General features: G+C 45.6%; 1 protein-coding gene and 1 long non-coding RNA gene across 2 annotated transcripts in view; one reads left to right on the forward strand and one right to left on the reverse strand.

The window, feature by feature from the left end:
• TTBK1 (tau tubulin kinase 1) overlaps positions 1–18,079 on the forward strand; it is a 71,461-nt gene extending 53,382 nt beyond the window's left edge. Inside the window, exons 14-15 of the mRNA XM_051997009.1 lie at positions 9,318–10,927; positions 12,539–18,079. Coding sequence (XP_051852969.1) covers positions 9,318–10,927; positions 12,539–12,968 — 2,040 coding nt within the window. The 3' untranslated portion in view covers positions 12,969–18,079. The remainder of the gene's footprint in view (positions 1–9,317; positions 10,928–12,538) is intronic.
• Positions 1,311–14,649, reverse strand: LOC127561774 (uncharacterized). Its single transcript, XR_007953530.1, has 3 exons — positions 14,552–14,649; positions 12,012–12,068; positions 1,311–3,683 (listed from the first exon to the last, which is right to left on the reverse strand). It is a non-coding gene; the product is annotated as an uncharacterized LOC127561774 (long non-coding RNA).
• Positions 18,080–22,749: the final 4,670 nt, after the last annotated feature.

Below are 22,749 nucleotides of genomic sequence, written 5' to 3' on the forward strand. Positions count from 1 at the left end.
TACAAAGAAAGGCAAAAAAGGAAAGAAAGAAAAAGGCCAAAAGCAGGGAAACAACTTTCAAACAGCTACATATATATGTATGTATGTATGTATGTTATATATGTATGTAAAATAAATTGGAACTAATCTCAGAGGGAAGCTACTAACTTGAAGGGGCCTAGGAAACCTTGCAAAAAGTGAGCTTTGATCAGTCTTGAAAGAAGACAGGAAAGCCAGAAGGTCAAGGTGTGGAGGAAGAGCATTCTAGGCACAGGGACTTAAAAAATCAACGAGTCATTAGATTTTAGAGGATATGGTAGAGAGTAAATTATAAAAAGAATGAAAAGGTTTAAAAGGGGCCTGATAATAAAAGACTTTAAATTCCAAACAGGATTTTATTTTTGATCTTGGAGGTAATAGGGAGCCACTAGAGTGCATTGAAAGAGGATTGGGAGAAAGTGATAGTTAATGGGAATTTTAGAAAAATTACTTTGGAAAGTGAGTAGAGGTAGATTGGAATGGGGACAGGTTTAAGGCAGGGAAACCAAATAGAAAGCTTTTGAAATAATCCAGGCTTGAGGTGATGAGGGCCTATACCAGGATAGCTCTGTGAATGGAGAATTTATATATACACACATACACATACACATATGTGATACTGTGAAAGTAGAAATTATAAGACTTGACAACAGATTAGATACATTGTTGTTGATTATCCTTTGTTTTCTCAATGAGAACCATAATATCTGGAAGGTGATACAAAAAAAAATTGGCTTTAAATAAGGAAGGGCTGTTTAAAGGGACCAGTCTCACTTTCTCCATTTGCATCCTTATGAAGACACAGATCAGGAAGACTGGAGATGGCCCTGGGTGTAGAGACCTTGGTCTTTTTAAGCTAAGGTTTTTAAGATAAGAGATCTCAGTTTGATTGAGGCAACATCCAATCTGTGATTAAGGATAGGGTAAATGTGAAATATTTAACTTGTATAGGACTGCTTGCCATCTGGGGAAGGGGTGAAGGGAGGGAGGGGAAAAGTCAGAACAGAAATGAGTGCAAGGGATAATGTTGTAAAAAAAATTACCCAGGCATGAGCTCTGTCAATTAAAAGTTATAATAAATAAAATAAAAAAAGGATAGGGTAGAAGTGAGGCAGAAATCAGTCCCTTTTATCTAGGAAAAAAGAAAGAGAGAAAGAAAGAAAGAAAGAAAGAAAGAAAGAAAGAAAGAAAGAAAGAAAGAAAGAAAGAAAGAAAGAAAGAAAGAAAGAAAGAGAAAGAAAGAAAGAGGGAAGGAAGGATGGAGGAAAGGAGAAGAGAAGAGAAGAAAGAGAAGAGAAGAGAAGAGAAGAGAAGAGAAGAGAAGAGAAGAGAAGAGAAGAGAAGAGAAGAGAGGAAAAAGTTGTGTTGCTCCATTAGCTGGTTTCAGTTAGGTTTTCCTTGGGGCAGGTCCTCCTTCTACTCAGAGGTTGTTGTTTGTCCTTTGTTCTTAAAGAAGACCATGAATGACAATCAGGGAGGTGATGCTATAATATGTAAGGATTTAAGTGAGAAAGAGCTGTGCAAAGCCACTAGCCTCACTTTCTCCCCCAGTGTCATCTGGGTCCATAGGTTAGATAGAGATCAGAATGACTAGAAATGGCTCCAGATGTAGTGAAAGACCTTGGCTCTTTTTAAACTAATAGGGTCTTTAACGGGTCTCTGTTTGACACAGCTTTTTTCTTTCTTTTTCTTTTCTGATTTGTTCTTTTCTTTTTTTTTTATCCTTTCCTTTCTCTTCCTTCTATCCACATGGGGTATCGTGAATGCTCTACCCAAAGGAATGTCAATTTTGATCGATTAGCTATGTAGGGTGAGTGTAAATCAATGGTCAAAGATGACAGCGAGTTTTTGACCTTGGGTGAAAGAGAGAAGGGTGGTGTTCTCACCAGAAATAGAAAAGTTGGGAATAGGATAAGGATTTGGTTTGTTGTTGTTGTTTTGGTGGGCGGTGGTAGGGGTGGATGGGGATGAGATAATGATTTCTGTTTCAGATATGCTGAATTTGAGATGGGTCATCTAGTTCGAGATGTTCCAAAAGCTGGGGATGCAAGATTGGAGCTCAGAAGAAAAATTAAGAGTAGATATATAGATCTGGGAATCATTTGCAGAAAGATAATTGAATCCTTGGGAGCTGATGAGATCACCAAGAAAGATAGTATAGAATGGAAGGTTTTAACTGCAAGTCAGATGGATAGATCCCATAGTCCTTAGGGTGGAGCAACAAGGCAGATGGAAATGCTTCTTTGTTTATATCATTTCCACGATGAAAATTCTATTAGTTTCTGATGTTGGAGGGAGAGGGAGAAATAAAGCAAGAATAGGGAACATCCTTTGAAATCATTTAGTCTGGTCCTGCCAAGGCAACTGCAAATGGTGATGAGCTGAAAGCTAAGTACAACAACTTCTCACTGCTTGAGTTTTTAAGTTGATAATTTTGTATGGCCCATGAATGATGCTATAAATATCCAAATGGCCCTTGGCAGAAAAAATAAAAAGGTTCCCCATCCCTGAGATAAAGGGAGAAGAGAAGACAGCCCAAGACAGATCAGCTAAGGAGACTGAGAAGTAAGGGCAGACAGACAGATAGTAGGGGAACTGGAAAAGAGCAGTGTCACAAAACCTAGCAAGAAGGGAGCCTCCTTATCTGGGGAGTTGAAGCATGAACTAGGTGAGTGGATAGAGGCCACAATTCCCGGGGCACATTTAATAGGCCCCCAGTCACCCCAAGTATTCATAAGAAGCTAGACCACAGAACAGAATGTCCAGGAGCCCCAACCACTGCTAGCAGGAAGGAAAGGCAAGGTTTTCCCAGTTACTTCTTTCTCAGTGGAGAGAGGGTGGACATGGCGCTTCCTTAGGAAGCATTGGAGATCATGAAAAGAACAATACAGGACTGACTTTCTAAAAGGAAGTGGTGAACTTTAGGTGTAGAATAAAGCATACGTCTTCAGACATGACCAGCATGTCGATTTGTTTTGCCTAACTGCATATTTATTATAACAGGATTCTATTGGGGAGGGAGGGGAACATTTATTAGGAAGTAAAAGTCATTTTAAAAATAGCATCAATCAAAATTTGAAAAGAAAAGTGCTGGGCTAAGAGGCAGGAGATCCAAGTTATATGGATCCTGTATATGACGTTGTCATTGCCTTTTTCTGGACGTCAATTTTTCCACCAGTACAATGGAGAATCCTCCCCAAACCTCCCTGGTAAGAGGAGTCATTTCGGAATTATGACCCAAATTTTAAGGAGGGGTGAGACACTATGGCCAGGAGCATATCCTCAAAGAAGGATTGGGGAGGGATGTGAGGTAGAAGGCAAAATGGAACCTTAACTGGTTCTCAATGAACTGAGTGGTAGCGTTTGTTGCTTATACTCTAGGGGTAGAGGAGAGAGCAGCCTTGGGTAAAGAGATGGTTACTATAGGGAGGGGGAAAGGGATTTTGGTGATTGGTAACTGAGGGGCAAAAAGGCATTTCTTCTAGGGATTAAATTGATGCGGTTAGTGGCAGTGCAGAGAATAAGGGTGTGAGAATCCCCTTTTGGTTGGCTCAGATTCAACATGAAAGAATTCACGAATCCGAAATATTAGTGGCAAAAAAGAAGTTTTATTGGCACTGAGAAGTCAGTCCTGGCAGAGAGATAAAGGTCCCAGCAGAGAAATCCTGGCAGAGAAATAAACAGAAATGTTAACACTGAGAAGAGGGTGTCTCTTCACAGTGGGAAGGGGTCCTGGTAGGCAGCCGTGTCACTTCGGACCTCTGCAAGTTATGAGTTTAAAATTGTGTTTTTTAATAGGAAATCTGAGACTGAAGTCTCAGGCCTAGATTCCCAGTTGAATGAGACCACTTAAATTCAAGCTAAGTAGGAGTGGTCCTGGGCTAATTTTCAACTCAATAGAGGGTGCAGCTAGTCTATCAAGATAACAGAATGAAACTACTTATCTTGATTCCCTGGAGTGGGTCTCTCCCAGAGGAGAGCTCCTCACAAGTTTCCCTCCCATCTCCCCAAAAGTTCAAGGGGAACACTATCTGTATCAAAACCATGCAGGAGATGTTTGGGGAAACAGTTGAAAGGGGAGAAGGAGAACATGATTCATAAGGAAATGTGATTTTAAAAAATGTATATGTATAACCAGAAAAAAATAATGTTTTATGTGTAACTGGGAAAATAAAAAATAAAAATAATTTTCAAAAAGGGGGAGAGAGAGTAGTGACAGATGAAGAGGTATTCTAGGTCCCTGTCAGTCTAGAGACCAAGTCAGTCAAAGAGTCAACATTTATTTAGTGCTTACAGTGTGCCAGGCCCTGTGCTAATCACTGGGAATACAAAGAAAGGCAAAAGACAGTTCCTGTTCTCAAGGAACTTTCAGTCTAATGGAAAAGACAGCATGTAGTCAACTATGTGCAAATTATCTAGTTACAGGATATAAATCAGAGATATCTAACTGAGAAAAGGTGTAAGAATTAAAGGGGATTTGGAAAGACTTACTGTAGAAGGTGGGATTTTTAGCTAGGAAGTCAGGAGGAAGAGATGAGGAGAGAATTCCAGGCATGTGATCTGCATGAAGACCCAGTAAATGAGACTGAGAAGGAGCAGTCAAATAGGTAGGAGGAGAACCAGATAAGAGGAGGGCCACAGACAAGAAGGGCAACAAAATAATTGAGTTCCTGAGCAAAACCCAAAAGGATCAGACACTTAAGAGAAAAGGGTCCAAAACTTGTGTCCAAGACCGGGGTTCTAGTCCTCTCTCTGCTGCTAATTCACTGTATGACCCTGGATAAATCATTTATGCTCCCTGTGCCTCAGTTTCCTGGACTGCAAAATAATAAAAGGGTTAGTCTAGATCAGTGGTGTCAAATTCAGATAGAAAAGAGGTCAAATTCAAATAGAAAATTACAAATATTTATTAAATTATTTAATAATTTAAAATTAATATGTTGTATTTTTGTTTATTTTGTCAAACATTTCCCAATTCGATTTTAATTTTATGACTTTTCCTAGCTACTTGCAGTAGATGGGCAGGGAAGGTAACACCTCTGGTATGGATGACCTTTTAGATCTTTTTCAGCTTGACTATTTTAGGATTCTTTGAGTCTCTTGGTTCCTTTAGCTAAGAATTTCAAAATCAGTGTCTAGACTTCCCCAGGTCAAAGACCTCTGTCCCAATTTACCTAATCCAACATTCAAATCCCAAACTCTGAACTCTAAACCCAGTAGATCTTTCAACTATATGAGAGCTCCTCTTCTGTAAAACGAGGCCTAAATAAGTTCTGGGGTCCCTGCTGGTTTGTTTTATTCTGTGACTTCTTAGGTCCCTTTTAACTCTTTTAAGTCTATGAAGCGTTTGTTGAATGCCTACTATGTACCAGACTTTGTGCTAAGCCCTGGGGATGAGAAAACAGAAATGACTCTGGTCTTGCAAGCCCTTAGGGAAATTCTCTTCCTGAAAGAGAAGACTTGTATATATAGGAGGTGTTCCGAAAGTCTTGGTGCAGTTTTAAAGATTTTTAATAGGTACTAATCCATTGAAACTTTAAACTGCACGAAGACTTTTGGGACAACCTGTAGAAGTTAAGATAGATAATAAGTAATTTTGGGATGGAAGCTGGAGTAGGGAATATTAGGAAAAGATTCTTGTGGAAATTGGTCAAGAGCTGAGTGAGTTCTGAAGTCTACTTTAAGACCTGCAGTCATGAGGAAGGCTGTCTTGAATAATGGAGTCAGATATGAGTTTGAGTACCGAGGAGACTATTTGACAGTGTGATCTTAGATTAGTAACTTCTCTTCTCCAGAACCTAGTTTTTCATCTGTTAACTGAAGGGGTTAGGTGATTGGGAGGTAGGGAACAATCTTTAAGCTCCCCCTTCAACTGCCAGCTATGTGTCCTTCAGAAAGTGACTTAACCTCATTGTGACTCAGTTTCTCCATCTGCAAAATAGGATTAATCATGCCTATCTACCCCATTTCACAAAGACTGTTGCTGGGAAATCACATTGGAAAATGCTATATAAATGTGAACCCTTATTATCATTTTTTAAAATAGCTTATTATTTAGAAATTATTTTGTTCCAATTTTTCCCCTCCTTCCCCCCAACCCCTCCCCCAGGTGGCGGTTGACCCCTTATTATCATTTTCTTTTTATTTATTTATTTATTTATTCATTTATTTTTATTTTATTTAATAATAACTTTGTATTGACAGAATCCATGCCAGGATAATTTTTACACGACATTATCCCTTGCAATCACTTATGTTTCGTTTTTTCCCCTCCCTCCCTCCTCCCCGCCCCAAGATGGCAAGCAGTCCTATATATGTTAAATATGTTGCAGTATATCCTAGATACAATACATATTTGCAGAACCGAACAGTTCTCCCGCTGCACAGGGAGAATTGGATTCAGAAGGTAAAAATAACTCGGGAAGAAAATCAAAAATGTAAATAGTTCACAATCATTTCCAGTATTCCTTCTTTGGGTGTAGCTGTTTCTGTCCATCATTTCTCCAATGAAACTCAGTTAAGTCTCTTTGTCAGAGAAATCCACTTCCATCAGAATACATCCTCATACAATATCGTTGTCGAAGTGTATAATGATCTCCTGGTTCTGCTCATCTCACTTAGCATCAGTCCATGTAAGTCTCTCCAAGCCTCTCTGTATTCATCCTGCTGGTCATTCCTTACAGAGCAATAATATTCCATAACATTCATATACCACAATTTACCCAGCCATTCTCCAATTGATGGGCATCCATTCATTTTCCAGTTTCTAGCCACTACAAACAGGGCTGCTACAAACATTTTGGCACATACAGGTCCCCTTCCCTTTTTTAGTATCTCTTTGGGGTATAAGCCCAATAGAAACACTGCTGGATCAAAGGGTATGCACAGTTTGATAACTTTTTGGGCATAATTCCAGATCGCTCTCCAGAATGGCTGGATTCGTTCACAACTCCACCAACAATGCATCAGTGTCCCCGTTTTCCCGCATCTCCTCCAACATTCATCATTATTTTTTCCTGTCATCTTAGCCAATCTGACAGGTGTGTAGTGGTATCTCAGAGTTGTCTTAATTTGCATTTCTCTGATCAATAGTGATTTGGAACACTCTTTCATGTGAGTGGTAATAGTTTCAATTTCTTCATCTGAAAATTGTCTGTTCATATCCTTTGACCATTTATCAATTGGAGAATGGCTTGATTTTTTATAAATTTGAGTCAGTTCTCTATATATTTTGGAAATGAGGCCTTTATCAGAACCTTTAATTGTAAAGATGTTTTCCCAGTTTGTTACTTCCCTACTAATCTTGTTTGCATTCGTTCTGTTTGTACAAAGGCTTTTTAATTTGATATAATCAAAATTTTCTATTTTGTGATTGGTAATGGTCTCTAGTTCATCTTTGGTCACAAATTTCTTTCTCCTCCACAAGTCTGAGAGATAAACTATCCTATGTTCCTCTAATTTATTTATAATCTCGTTCTTTATGCCTAGGTCATGGACCCATTTTGATCTTATCTTGGTATGTGGTGTTAAGTGTGGGTCCTTGCCTAATTTCTGCCATACTAATTTCCAGTTATCCCAGCAGTTTTTATCAAATAATGAAATCTTATCCCAAAATTTAGAATCTTTGGGTTTGTCAAACACTAATTGCTATAGTTGACTATTCTGTCTTGTGAACCTAACCTTTTCCACTGATCAACTAATCTATTTCTAAGCCAATACCAAATGGTTTTGGTGACTGCTGCTTTATAATATAATTTTAGATCAGGTACAGCTAGACCACCTTCATTTGATTTTTTTTTCATTAATTCCCTTGAGATTCTCGACTTTTTATTGTTCCATATGAATTTTGTTGTTATTTTTTCTAAATCATTAAAATATTTTCTTGGAAGTCTGATTGGTATAGCACTAAATAAATAGATTAGTTTAGGGAGTATTGTCATCTTTATTATATTTGCTCGGCCTATCCAAGAGCACTTAATATTTTTCCAATTATTTAAGTCTGACTTTATTTGTGTGAAAACTTTTTTGTAATTTTGCTCATATAATTCCTGACTTTCCTTTGGTAGGTAGATTCCCAAATATTTTATGCTATCAACAGTTATTTTGAATGGAATTTCTCTTTGTATCTCTTGCTCTTGGATTTTGTTGGTGGTGTCCTTATTATCATTTTCAAGGCAACCCATTCCACTTTCCTAATTAGGAAGTCTATATCCAATCAAAATCTTCTTCGCTGCAACATCCCCGCATTGCTGATAAAGGGGCCTTCTCGGGCCAACCAGAATGCATCTAATCCTTTTTTCACATGATAGGTTTCCAAATGAATGAGTGTTATCCCAAGTCACTCTGTAAGTCTTCCTTTGTCCAGGCTAACTGTTCCCATCTCCTTCTTTGCCATAAACTGCCTTTCTGAGTTATTGGCCAGATCTAGCTATGCAATAGCCAAGCAGTCACACTAATATTTAGATCCCCTTTGAACCCGAGACAGATGCTCCAGGGTTAGGGTTGCTAAAGTGGGAAACAGAGGAAGAAGAAAAAGGAAAGAAAAAGAGGGAAAGAGGGAAAGGGAGCGAGAAGGAGGAAAAGAGGATATGAGAGAGAGACTAGTCTCATCACTCAGCAAACATTTATTAAGTGCCTTTTGTTATCCAGTCATTTTAGTCTTGCCCAACTCTTCCTGACTTCACAGGGGTTTTCTTGACAGAGATACTGGAGTGGTTTGCCATTTCCTTCTCCAGTTTATTTTACAGATGAGGAAACTGAGGCAGACACGGTTAAGTGACTCACCCAGGCTTGCATATTAAGTGTCTGGGTCAGATCTGAACTCTGCAAGATGCCTTCTTGACTGCAGGCTTGGTGTTCTAATCACTTGATGATCACCTAGATGCCCTAATTAATCACCTACTGTGTGCCAATGTATCAGTCTTCTTCCTAGAATCTAGAGAGATAGGTAATAATGTCATAGTGTCTGACATATAGTAATAATAAAAGCTAACAATGACATTGTATTAGGTCTACATTACTGTCTCATTTGAGCTTTACAACAAGTTTGGGAAGAAGGTGCCATTATTATCTTCATTTTATAGATTAAGAACATAAGCACTGTATACATGGTTTAGATTGATTCCTCTGACTTGGGTGGGAACAGTGTAAATGTGGCCCAAAGGAGACACAGGTGATTATGGCTCTCTCCTGGTCCTTAAGTGGAGGCAGGTCTTGGGAGGTCCATTGCTGGGATACTTTGGGTGGGTAGAAGAACAGGGAATTCTAACTCATCTAGTCCTCCCTGAATCCAATTGCAGGTGTTCTCAATGTCTTCACCTTTTGAGGTGAATGGCCTCCCTAGGGCTGTGCCCCTGAGCCTGCCCTACCAGGACTTCAAGAAAGACCTGTCTGATTACAGGGAGCGTGCCCGCCTCCTGCACAGGGTCCGGACAGTAGACTTCTCCCATGTCGTCCTCAGTGCCCCTTGTCAGTCCGTGCCAGCTCCCATCCAGCCAGAGATCAACGGGAAAGGCCAAGAAGAGGATAATGAGGAAGAGGAGGAAGAAGAGGAGGAGGAAGAAGAAGAGGAAGAAGAGGAAGAGGAAGAAGAGGAAGAGGAGGAAGAGGAAGAGGAAGAAGAAGCAGCTTTGGGACAGGTGCTAGGGCTGAGAAGTGACTCCAGCAGTGAAGTGAGTGAGAAGAGTACAGACAGAAGCCAAGAAGGAGCCCCATCCACGTTACTTGCTGATGACCAGAAAGAATCTAAGGGTAGGGCATCTATGGCTGATGGGGACCTAGAGCCAGAGGAGGGGTCCAAGACACTGGTGCTCTTCTCCCCAGGTGACATGAAGAAGTCACCTGTCACCACTGACCTGGCTCCTGACCCTGACCTCGGCACCCTGGCTGCCCTGACCCCACAGAATGAGCGGCCCCACCCCACAGGGAGCCAGCTGGATGTGTCTGAGCCAGGGACACTGTCCTCTGTCCTCAAGTCTGAACAGAAGCCCCCTGGGGCTGGTACTGGGGTGGGACCAGCTGTAGGACCGGGGGGTGTTGTGGCGGCTGCCTCCTCACCCTTCACCAAAGTTGAGAGGACCTTTGTGCACATTGCTGAGAAAACCCATCTCAATGTTATGTCTTCCGGTGGGCAGCCCCTTCGACCTGAGGAAACCACCCTTGGCAATGGAGGGCTGGGCCCAGAGGCCATCCTGGAGAAGGATATTGCTGAGGAGAAGCCCTCTGTTCCCTTAGAAAATGGCAGTATTCTATCAGGGCCAGATGGAGCAGAGACAGAGAGCTGTGCCCTATCGGTACCACCTGGGGATACGCCCTCAGAAGTGGCTGGCGACACTCTGCCCAATGGCCTTGCCCCCACCAACGGGCAGCCTTCCACCATCCCAACTGAGCCTGCTCTGTCGTCGGAGCCTGGGGTCCCAGAGAAGACAGTCCCTGTGGCCCCTGGATCCCAGGCTCTCCTTGGCTCCCGACCCCGGAGCCGTATCCCTATCCTCCTCTCTGAGGAGGACACAGGCTCTGAGCTGTCAGCCTCAGTCTCGGCCAAAGAACGGTGGTGTAAGCGGACACGGCAGCCTGACCTCGCCCGCCTGGTGATGGAGAAGAGGCAGGGCCGCCTCCTGTTGCGGCTTGCCTCCGGAGCCTCATCCTCAGCTTCATCCAGTGAGGAACGGCGTCGGGCCTCGGAGACGCTGTCTGGCACGGGATCCGAGGAGGATACCCATGACTCAGATGACTCGGCCCCCAGGAAGGTGGAACGGGCTGTGGGCACGAGGAGCCGAATCCCTCGGCCTGTCAGTGTCAGGACACCCACCCCAGTACAACTCAAAAGCGGGGGGAGTCCCCAGAGGACGCAACACCCCGGTGCCCCCAACAGCATGGTCCCATCGCCAGACACAGCCATCACCAGCAGGTGAGACACTTTGAGATAAATGGTGCAGGGACGGATAAATAGTGCCATTCCTCATTCCTCCCTCCCGCAGGTACAGTGCCCACAAGTGTAGAGCTATGTGAAGGAGCTGACCTTAGTCTTTAGGACTCATTAAATCTTTCCAGGAACCCATCTCTCTTTTGGAACCTGTCCAAGGGACCTTTGCCATTTGTTTTCAGTATTTTAACCTTTATCCTAAATCTTCATCAAACATTGATTGAGTCCCTCAGCTTCCTGGGCTCTAAGCCTGGCTTCTGAGTACAAAAATTAGCTGCCTCCAATCCTTATTTACTGTCCCCTCCCCATAGTTGGAATTCAGCACCCACTTCCTCTTTACTTTCTAACTCCCAGCCAAAGAGTACATTTTCCAGGGGGTTAGTTACAAGAAAAAAAAGGAATATACCAAATCAGAGATAATACTACCAAGTGAGATAATTAGAAGTTTAGGTGAATTGTATTCTACTTCTAAGATTTTCTAAGTTTCCTGAGAACTAACTTTGCTTATGAGTCTCTTTAGGCCTGGATGATCTTTTCCCTTGTGGCCCCCGAAAAGAATGGCTTCTCTGGCTCCAGAATTTCTTGCCACCCTCAAGCCAATTTCGGATCACCTATCTGGGCATTCTGAAACTGTCCCATTAGTCCAATTTAGTATTCCAAGTCATAACCAGACAGTCAGGAAGCGTTGGAGAAAAGAAGAGAAGGAGAGGAGGCCTTTGGCCTTTGATCCATATTATTCCCTCTGGAATCATGAGCTAATTAGGTTCCCTCCAGTCAAGGGAAAGACAAGGAAATAAAGCAAAGTTAAACATCACCTAGAAGTAGAGAACAGCACTAACCAATTCATCAACAAGCATTTATCAGGTTACTTACTAAATGCCAAGATGCTGGGGCTACAGAGGCAAAAAAAGAACCACACCCTGTCCTCAAGGGGCTCGCATCCTATCGGAGAGACAATTAGGTTCCTCTCAAAATAAACCAAGAGGAGCCCCTCCGTCCCCTTGGAGGAGTCCATCAGTTCACTGGAGTGAGCCATGAGGATTCAGGCTAGATTGATGGAATGACTCACCAGGATGCCAGGCCTTGGGGCAGTGTCCAGTGACTTCAGGTCATGACTGAGCCCTCCCTAAAAGGAAAAAGAACAAGTTCAGGTTATCCTGAGGCACACACCCCATCACCCTAATGTCCTTTCTAATAATGCCCCCTCAGGTGCCCCTAATGGGAACCCCCTTACTTGGTTGTTTTAATAGCTTCTAAGTCCGGCCTATCCCTGATGGCCTGGATCATGGAAAGAGATCAGGGAAGAAAGGCAAGAAGGGACTCAGCTTAGCATTGGTATGGTTCTATTGTCCAAAGACCAAAATTATTGAACTTTACAGAGCATGAATGTAATTGAAAAATGTAATAGAGCGTAGCAGAAGTGGAAGCGCAGCCATTTCTCCCTTAGAAAAGAAAAGATCAGACTAGGTGGTCTCTAAGATACCTTTCCACGAAAAAGTTTGAGAATTTTGTGTGAAATATCACCTTTAGCTCCGTTTCCTGGCAACACGCCAAATATGCTCTCACTTTCCTGTTCTTCCCTCTGTTTTTTAACAGGCTCCAGCTGCAGAGATCCCCTGGGCCTCCTGCCACCGCTGACCTCCGCGCCAAACAACCTCCTGCCCACCCCAGCCCTGGCTCTGCCCCAAGCCGAGCCAGCCCCCGCCGCCCCAGCCACGTCCCTCCCTCCCGTGGCCCAGGCCTCCCTTCTGCCAGACATCTCAGTGCTTCCCCAAGGAGCCAGTCTCTGACCCGGAGAGAGAGTCCCTCTCCCTCCCACCAGGCGCGGCCAGGCGGCACCCTCCCACGGGGCGCGCCCCTGGCCAGGGCCCAGCCTCAGACTCTGGGGCCCGGGCAGCCTGAAGGGCCCCCCTCTCCGGGGGGCTCCAAGAAAGGACCCAGAGGGAAACTCCAGACTTACAGCCCGGCAACCAAAGGCAGAGCGGGGGCCTCAGGGGCCTCGGAGGGCAAAACCGGGGCCAGATAATGATGCCTCGCTCTCAATCCGGTCCGGCTGGGTACCCCCAACCCCCCCCTTGGCCGGTGACACTGGAGCACCCCCCAGCACAGCCTTACATGCCAGATATTTGAGCAGCCCACCGACTCCCTCCCGAGCACCCACATGCAGGCACGCACCCACGCACACACACACACACATTGTGGTAAGCCCCATTCCTCCGTAAGCCACCAAGAGCCCTCGCTTCCTGGGCGAAAGGGGGCCCGGGGAGGGCCCGGCTCCTCCTTCCCTGGTCGCCTTCTACCCTCCTCAGATCCTCACAGCCCGGGGAAGCTAGGCCGGGCCGGCGGAGGAGTGAGCTCCAGGCTCCCCTGCTGCCGTCGGGAGCCGGCTGCAGTGGTCCCGGGACCACCAGGAGGTTTGGGGTCAGCCACGCTCTAATTCCAAGTCCCCAGCTTTTTTTCACAGACTTCAGCATCCCCGAGGCCTCCCATTCATTCCTCCCCAGCCACAGCTTCACTCTTCATCTCTCTGTTCCTGGTGGGGATCTCTCTTCCTGCTCCATAGGTGACCTCCCCTTCTCTTTCTCTTTCCTAACCTCCTCCTTCCCTGGAAGGTTTCAAGTCCCAGCAGTGAGAATTCCCTCTTCGCAGGGGCCAGGCCCACTGCCTCTGAGGGATCAGCCAGTCTGCACACCTTTTCCCCCAGAAAGGAGGGAGCGGGACCAGTGGGCTCCCCCAGTTGTCTGAGAGTGATTGGGGTCAGGAAGAAAAAGGAAGCCAGAGAAAGCGGGCTGTGGGGATAGAAGGGCTCAGATCCAGCTACTGCTCCATAGCTGTTTCAAGTGTCTCTGGAGAGGCAGGGTGATTTGCTCTGGATAATGCTGTGTCCTCCCTCAGCACGCTTCCACCCCATCCCTGCCCCTCCAAGAATAAGGGTGCCTCATTAGGACCTGCCACTGCAGTCAGGAGCCAGGCAGCTCCCCAGGAGAGTCCTCCAGATTGTGACCTGGCTTTGTGGGTGAGTACTTCAGGATGCTAGGCTGGCATGGGCCTTTAACCAAGATTTAAATCCTTCTGGGGGTCACCTAGTCCAGCGCTCAGAACTGACCCTCCATCCAGTTGTCTGACTTTAATCCCTTCCTCGCTCCATACATAGTGTAGCTGACATAGCTGTACACTATGTTTCATTAGGTTATCAATCCAGGAAATTTTTAAAAGATGAATGTTTATCAAATATACAATCATAAAAGCCATTTCTATTGATCAAACAAGCTTAAAAACCCCTTAAAACCTACTTTAATTTTTTAAAAATTAACAAATTTTATTTAAAAATAAAAAATTAAAAGGAGGCAAAAAATACCAAGTTTTATGGCATGAGGATGTTCCTGGACACTAAAATTTAAGCTAATTTTAAAAATTTACAATTAAACTTTATTTTAAAATTTTAAAAAAAGCAGAAAATACCATTAAAAATATTAGGGTATGCCTAATAGACAGCTCTCTCTTTCTGCCTTCACTGCAGAGGGAAGAGTATTGCTTCCTGTACTGTCCTATATTAACTCTTAGATTTGAAGACTACCCAATTTAACATGCACTTATTAAAGCACTTACTAGTACAAGGCAGAGAGTCAAGAAAGCCTGGGTTCCACTCTGTTCTCCGATACATCTGGCTGGGCGGCCCTGGCCATGTCACCTTGTCCATTCTCTGGGTTCCAGGAGACTTTGTAAAGACTAAGGTTGCAGCTGTGTACTGGTAGCAGGAGTTCCCACCCTTGAGTTTCTGGTAGCAATGAAATGGCAGGGGTAGAGAATATGTGTGTATATTTGTGCATGTATATATGGAATATACAGGAATATACACACCACCCACATGTATTATATGTCTGTGGGGGGGAGGTAATAGGAGTGAGGCAGAGTGGTGAGCAGGGTTCTCTCAGTTGTCCAAATCATGCTCACACCTTTAATTTTTCAGAACTGATGGATGCTCTGAAGATGAGGTGAAAGGGAGGAATCTAGCCAAATTTTGAGAATATTTCAGTAAGTCATTCAACAAACACTTACTAAGTGCCTCCTTGGTGCCCCACACTGTACTAAGTACTCTAAGGGCATGACAAATAGCTCACTAATGCCCCTCTTCCCTCCTGTCCCCAGGTCTGGAGAGAGGGCACACTTACCCAGCAGGCCTGCCCAGACCCTCCCCCACCCCCTGCTTGTCCCAAGAGGGCCACCCTGACCCTCAAGCCTGGTGCCATTTTCTCTGCCTCGAACCCAGTGCTAGAGACAGAAGAGACTGGATAGTGGGGTACGCCCTCCCCGGCCCCCAATTCCCAAGGGAGCTGTCCGCAGGAGAGGAGGGGTGTGGAAGGAAGAAGGTGGGAAAGACTGGCCTTCCTCTTCCCCTCGGCCCTCCCCAGGGGGGCAGGAGTAGTTCTCCTTTGAAGAGCTGAGGGTCCCATCAGTCCCCAGGCTGCCTGAGCGTGGGGCTGATCAGACCTCCTCACTCCTGGCTTTCTGCTCCCCGGTCCCCAGGACAGCCCCTGGATGCTGGGAGGAGAGCTAATCCCGCATCCTCCCCCAACCCCACCCTTGCTCCTGGAGGGAGAACAGAGAAGGAGGCTCCCCTGCACTTAGACAGGTCTGGTCTAAGCGGGGCTACCTCAACCTGTCCTAATCGGTGCGTGGGATGTCTTGGGGCAGGGCCTTACCTTCAGCTGGTGGGAAATACCAGAAAAAAGAATGTAACCTCCTCTTCTCTCCCCACCCCACCCTCACTTCCTGCGGCACACCTGTAGGACTGGTCAGACAATCCCCTGAAAAGGGTGGGTGCTCTGGGGAAGAGGGGAGGGGGCTCCCCGCCAGGCCTCTGCTCCAGAATCAAGCTGAGAAAGGGGGAGGGCTGTGGGGGTCCCCAAGTCTCCTCCCCCCTCCCCAGGTGTGCCCCATCCTAGTCCCAGAATAGCTCCTCAGGCCAAGGTCAAGGTCAGGGCAGGCTGCTGGTGTTGTATCTCATCTTCAAGAGAGAAATGCAGAAGGCAGGGGACCCCCGCTTCTTCTTTCCCTGAGAGAAGGAATGGTGTTGCAGAGAGGGCAGACCCAGGCGTCCCCTCCCTTCAGGGAACATTCTGGTCCATCTGTACTAGAGAACCCTGACAGCCAGAGAAGACTGGGGAGTCGGGGTTCTCTTGTCCTTCCCGGGCAGGAATGGCCGTCTTCCAGGAGTGTTCTTTAAATTTCTCTCCTCAGAGATCACTCTCTGCCATTCCTTCTTGTCTGCTCGCCCTGCCCCCAGTCAGTGACCCCTGCCCCATGCCCTCGGCCCCACCCAAGACTGTGAGAGAGAAAAGCCTGGGAGAAGGAGCTCCTGGGAACTGCTCTTGCCCTTCTTCGGTGGGCAGGGAGGGAGGGAGGCAGGACCCCCGAGACACCAGGGGTGCCAATGTGGGCTCTCTAAAGGAGGCCCCTCCACCGTGGGAGCCCGGGGAGCTCAGGGTTAGGAAGAGGGTCCAGGGGAGGTACAGGTGGCCGCAGCTTCCACGTCAGCCATCAGTAATCAGCCATTTCTAAAGGGACTACAACCAATGTGGCAAGTACTTGGCAAGCACCTGTAGATGAGACCCCCTTGGGTAAGACCCCCCTGCTCAGCCCGTTCCCAGGGATGTAGATGAGGGAACCTTGGGAGGGCGTCTCAGTCATGGTCACCTCAACCTGCCCTTTAGAGGGGCGTTCGATCCCAGTGTGAGGCAGAACGATCCTAATCAAAGTCGTGGCTGATCCAGGACACTCAGGAATCTCCCTCCCTCCTCCCCAGTGACAGAACCTCCTCTATCTTCCCGCCCAGTGCCCAGCCTGGTCCAGTACCTCTCTAGATTGGCCAACAGGGAGGATGACCCCGGCACGTGGCACAAAGAATTATGTCAGGCCTTGGCAGCGGGAGGGGTAGTGCCAGCCCCCTCTCACACACACTTACAGCATCTCTGACAATCCAAACGTCCTGGGGGTAGGGTTCTCTCCCCCCCGCTGCCACCTCAGATATGAATGTAAGGTCCACCTGGGGGCCAAAGCCTACCTAGATCAGATTCTTAAAGGAAGAGAGGAAGAGCCTGAGAGAGCCCTGAGACACCCGCTGACTTCCTCCGCCGGAACGTGAGCTGTCAGACATACCCACATCTTTTAGGAGTGGAAGGGGATGGGAGACAGGAAACTCAAGCCTCCTTAGCCCTCTCTCCCTCCCACTGGCCTCAGGCTTCAGCAGCACAGAATGTCACAAGCAGCAGGAGGGAAGGGGTCAGGCTGGGCTGGTTTCGGCCCTCACTCCCCACTTGCCCTTTCCCTCCTCCACCAGGATCCAGAGCAAACATTTCTGTCTCCCTTTTCCAAAAAACCCAGCAGAGCCCTGCCTATTGCTTTCCCCCAGGTATCTCTGCCAACGCGCATCCCGACAAGGTTGGTCTAATTGGTCCCCACCCCTTCCTTCCTTGGTACCCCTCCCTCCCAACGAGGTCTCCCCGGTTCAGAGTCCCTCCCTCCCCTTTCCTCCATCACACATATGCCTTTCAGAAGGAAGAGCAAGCCTGCTTTAATCTCAGAAATGGGATTTCCTCTTCATAGTCCCCCCCCCCCCAGAAAAGAAGGGACCCCTCACCAACGCCCGCCTGGGCCCGGCTGGCCCCACACGCACTTAGGGGATGGTAGTTGTGTGGCAAGACAACTCTGCCGACATTCAAGGGACGGGTCTCTAGCCTAAAGCCCCCCGCTCCAAGGGGAGGTGGGTGGGTCCCGATAGGCTCCTGGGCCCTTCTCAACTCCCACTGTTTGTTTAGGGATGTGTTGGGTCTGGGAGGAGGTTTAGCCGCCCTCCTCCCATCTCTACGTTCTGCTGAAGAAGCCACGGAAGAATGTTTACACGCCAAACAGAATGTAACAGTTCCCCAACACACACACACACTCACACTCACACTGCCTACAGTCATTGCATGGCCTCTGTCCCACCTGCCTGGCCCTGCCCCGCCCCGCCCTGGCCTTGGAACGCCAACGTGGCCCGTGCCCCCCCAGCATACCCCCACCCCCCAAGCCACTGTCATAACTAGATCGGGTCTTGGAAGGGAAGTAGCCATGCCATTAAAGCCTGTTGACCTTTTAGCTGGCCTGGACTCTCCTTCCCTGCAGGGAACTGCTGAAGGGACCCTGGGCAGTACTCCCTGCTGCCGTTCTGCTCTCAGAGAATCCAGTTGGAAGAGGGGCTATCTGTTTCTGGAGGGGAGTGGGAGGTATTGGCATCTACTTGGGGCAAAGACGGGCAAAGGAGGCACATGCCCCAGGGTCTGTTCTTTATCTGCTCCAGAACCCAACTAGGTGACTATAAAGTGCCCACAAGTTCTGGGCCCTAGGATGGGGGAGGGAAGATAGGAGGGGAAAGGCTAGAGGCAAATTTGCTCCCTTAATGGGTGCTTGCCTATTTCTTTCCTTTTAAAAAATAATCTCAACTTTGATTTATTTCATCAGTATAAGGAACTCCCCATGTGGAAATTCACTTCCCAATGACTGATCAACACTCATCCATAATTTATAGTTTCTGGAGAATTACTGGGAATGGGAGAAGTGGAGGGAGCACCTCTCTCCTAAGATGATTATTGATCTGTCATTCTCCAATTCATCTGGATCTTTCCTTTACTTCTTCATATTCTTAGTTTGTGCCACTTTTCTGAGTAAGGATATCCTCCTTGCTGTGTGCAGCCAGACTTCTTTTCAGGTGAACTAAATGTATTTCAGACTAAAGGGAGCCTCCTCATTTAAAGATAGGACAGTTTAGTGGGGCAGCTGGGAGTTTAGCGGACAGAGTGCTGGACCTGACGTGGGGAACATCTAAGTTCAGCCTGGACCTCAGTGTGGCTCTGAGCAAATCACTTAACCTATAGCTACACTCCTCCTGCCTCTGCCTTTATGACTGTCTAGACTTCAATCCTGTCTCTTCTCAGCTTTCAAAATAGTATTCCCAAATGACCCTATCCTTTTATTGGGCCCCCTCTGGGGCCTCCACCTTCTCCATGCATCCCCTTGCTTACACGAGGTCCCGCCTGCATCTCTTCCATTCCTTGTGTCCCTCGTAAGGTGTGGTGACCAGACCTGCACGTAGACTCTATGCAATCAGGCCAGTCCCTCGGGGTCCTCCTGGCCCAGGATTTGTACCTCCACACTCAGTTCCTATATCTCTCTTGATAGTGCCTCCCTCTGCCCCCACCCCAGGCCTCCTCGTTACCGAAGGGTTGGAAGAACCCAACTCCATCGTACTCTCAGGAATCACAGGGCCCACTAGCCAGACACAGCTATTCCCAGGATTCAGACTGGGCTTGATTCTCCTGAAGAAGTCACCTGAATGCGAAGAGAAGCAGGAATGGGTACTGAGAGAAGCACCCTCTCTTTTCAGACTTCAGGACTTCAGGAGTATTAGTTTTTTTGCCCTGAACTCATTCATGGTGAGAGTCTGCCCCATTACTTACAGGCCATCTTTCCTTCCCCCTATGCCCCTCCCCAGCAGTCCCTCTCTCTTCTATTCCCCTGTCACTAAGGAGCTGGAGATACTGAGGCACAGGGCAATCAGAACTGGGATACTCTGAGCAAGGTACATCCTTTTCTGGAAGCTCTCAGTCTTCATTGGAACATATGCGACCACACACACACACACACACACACACACACACACTGCTGATACTAATAATAGCTAGCATTTATATAGCGCTTTATGTTTGCAAAATATTTAACATGTTAACTTATTTGATACCTACCTGTTATGGAGAGCAAAACTTTCTGGCATTAAAAATATGTACATTTATGGAAAGTAATATAAAAATGTGTTCCTTGTTATACCCTAGAATTTTGCTTACTTTCCCTAGTTTTTACTCTGAGAGGTTATATGATGAGTGAGACTGGACTTGGGCTGCTACATATGACAAAAAGGAAACCCAGAGAAATGCCCCTCCTCTCCACCTCCTTCCATCTTCTCTCCCTCTCCCTTCTTCTCTTTGCTCTTTTTTGCCTTCCTCTCTCCTTATTTCTCTCCTCTTTTATCCTTCTTTCCTCTTTTCCCTATATTATCTCCTCTTCCTTTATTTCCTCCTCTCCCTCTGTCCATCCCCCTCTCTCCTTTCTCTCTCCTTCTCTTCTCTCCTCTTTCTCCTTCCCTCTTTTCCCCACTCTCTGAATCTACTGGACAAAAGGGAGGAAACTACAAAGAAGAGCACCAGGGTTAGGGTTTGGAGTTCAAAAGAGATCAAAGTGGGTAGGAAAGATTTATTTGCAGCTATCAGCAGTTTGAAATAGCAGCAGAACTTTCCCACCAGACTCCTGCCTGCTCTTGCCAGGTAAGTTGCTATTGCTATTTTCCCCAAGACTGGGTGGACCAGATGCTATACCCAGAGTCCTTCTAACCAGAGAGGGCTCCAAGGTGGATAGCGATGGCCGAGGGATAGAAGGGGCAGTGAGAATTAAGGACTTTCTAGGTAGCTGGAGCCAAACGGTCTTATTAATTGGAGAGGAATACCTGCTTAAAGGGTTCAGACCAGTCTTTCATTCAGCCCAGGTCCAGACTAGACCCAATTTCAAACCTAGGGACTCCTTTCGTGGTTCTATGATCAGAGGGCCTACCGTTTACCCTTTATATTCTCCTTCACCCCTGTTTCTGATTATCATATCATTAACTTCTCTACCATCACCACCTTCAGCTTCCCATTTATAATTGTCTTCTCAATCACAGAGACGATACCATGACAGGCAAGTGAATTGAATTTAAGTGAGGGAGGGCAGCATCCTCATTATTCCTTCCCATCACAATTCTCTTGCCACTATCACCATCTTCTCCATTCACCTATTGCCATCAATTGCCATCATCATCCTTATAAGTATCCCCCTCATCTTTCCTATTAGCATCCCCAATTCCCAACACTGACATCTGGCCATTTGCCCATCCCTATTGTCACTATTCCCATTATCAAAATCTCCAGTTTCCATTCCCATCCTCATTCCCACCTCTGCTATCCCATTGCCCCTATAATTCCATCCAATTTCTCAACCTCATTATTATTATTCCTGTAACCATAAGTATCATATGCAAGGAGAATAGCCTCAGTTAAGAAGTGGGTTAACTTTGGATGGAATCAAGAGCGTTCTTTCTTAAAAAAAAAATCTTAATCTTTACCCTTCAATTACCCCAAAGTTATAGCACCCTTGTGCTGCCATTATTCTTCACTAAGGCTTTTTCTCTTTGTCTCACAAGTCAGAGGTTATATTTTTGCCAATAGGATTTCATTAATGCTGAAGGGAAAGCCAGCCAAACAAAAGCAGACCTGTAGACACAACATTGATAAATTATGGAACACAAGAATTTTGTCTTAGATATGATGGTAATAATAATTTCTAATTTCTCAGCCCATCCCTGTTTTGTGACAAAGCTAGTAGCCACATTTCTTCCTCTCATTCTCATTCTAAAGCTAGTGAATCTTCTGTTCCTTTTTATCAGTTTCTAAGGTCAGGGCTTATAAGCACATTGAAAGTCTGACCTATCCAAAGGGGGAGAGGGTAAATATATCTCATATCATGCAATCAGAAACACTTGGAAGAATCTTGCTACACTTAACTTTATACTTTACAACTACATAGATATATATATGATATGTCTGTGTGTGCACATACAGAGTACACTTATATATAGTGTGCATATAAAAACATACACATTATAAATATGTGTGTATATACATATATTATATATATATATTTTTTTCTGTTTACTACAGAGTTAGAATTTCAAAAACCTTCATTCGAACCCCAGCCTTGCTACTTATTTCCTAGTTGACCTGAACAAGTTACTTTTTACCTCTCTGAATCTAAGTTCCCTCATCTACAAAATGACTGAAGTCCTCTGGGGTTCCCTTGAGATTTGAGTTGTTTTGTTTTAAGGATTTTGCTATGATTTGGAGCTGGGGTAGAAGAGGGAGGTGAAATCAGGCAATAAAGTGCTCTTCTGCACTGATCAGACAACATCTAAAGACTGATGCTCAGTTTTGAACACCATATTTTTGGTAGAATATTGACAACCTAAAGGATATCCAGAGGAAGATAGTAGGACAATGAAGGAACAGGAGACTATGCTATGTAAGAGCTGGCCTCCTAAGATATGTTACCCAGCTCTCTCCCTTACTCTCATCACTCCCTACATTATATTTATGACTATCTTTGTACAGGTCATATTCTCATGAGTTTAAATGTATGTCTCTTGAGCCATTTTTTGTTTTTTTTTATTTTATTAAAGCTTTTTATTTACAAAACATATGCATGGATAATTTTTCAACCCTGACCCTTGCAAAATCTTCTGTTCTAAATTATCTCCTCCTTTTCCCCCACCCCCTCCTCTAGATGGCAGATAGTTCAATATGTTAAATATGTTAAAATATATGTTAAATCCAGGTATACATATTTATACAGTTATCCTGACATACAAGAAAAATCAGCTCAAGAAGGAAAACTGAGAAAAAAAACAAAATTCAAGCAAACAACAACAGAAAGCATGAAGATGCTGTGTTGTATTCCACATTCAGGTCCTCTCTCTGGGTGTAGATGACTCTCTTCATCACAAGATCATTGCAACTGGCCTCAATCATCTCATTGTTGAAGAGAGCCACGTCCATCAGAGTTGATCATCATATAATCTTGTTGTTGCCATGTATAGTGATCTCCTGGTCCTGCTCTTTTCACTTAGCATCAGTTCATGTAGGTCTCTCCAAGCCTCCCTGTATTCATCCTGCTGGTCATGTCTTACA

The sequence above is a fragment of the Antechinus flavipes genome, chromosome 4, assembly GCF_016432865.1.
Source record: "Antechinus flavipes isolate AdamAnt ecotype Samford, QLD, Australia chromosome 4, AdamAnt_v2, whole genome shotgun sequence".
NCBI classification, from domain to species: domain Eukaryota; kingdom Metazoa; phylum Chordata; class Mammalia; order Dasyuromorphia; family Dasyuridae; genus Antechinus; species Antechinus flavipes.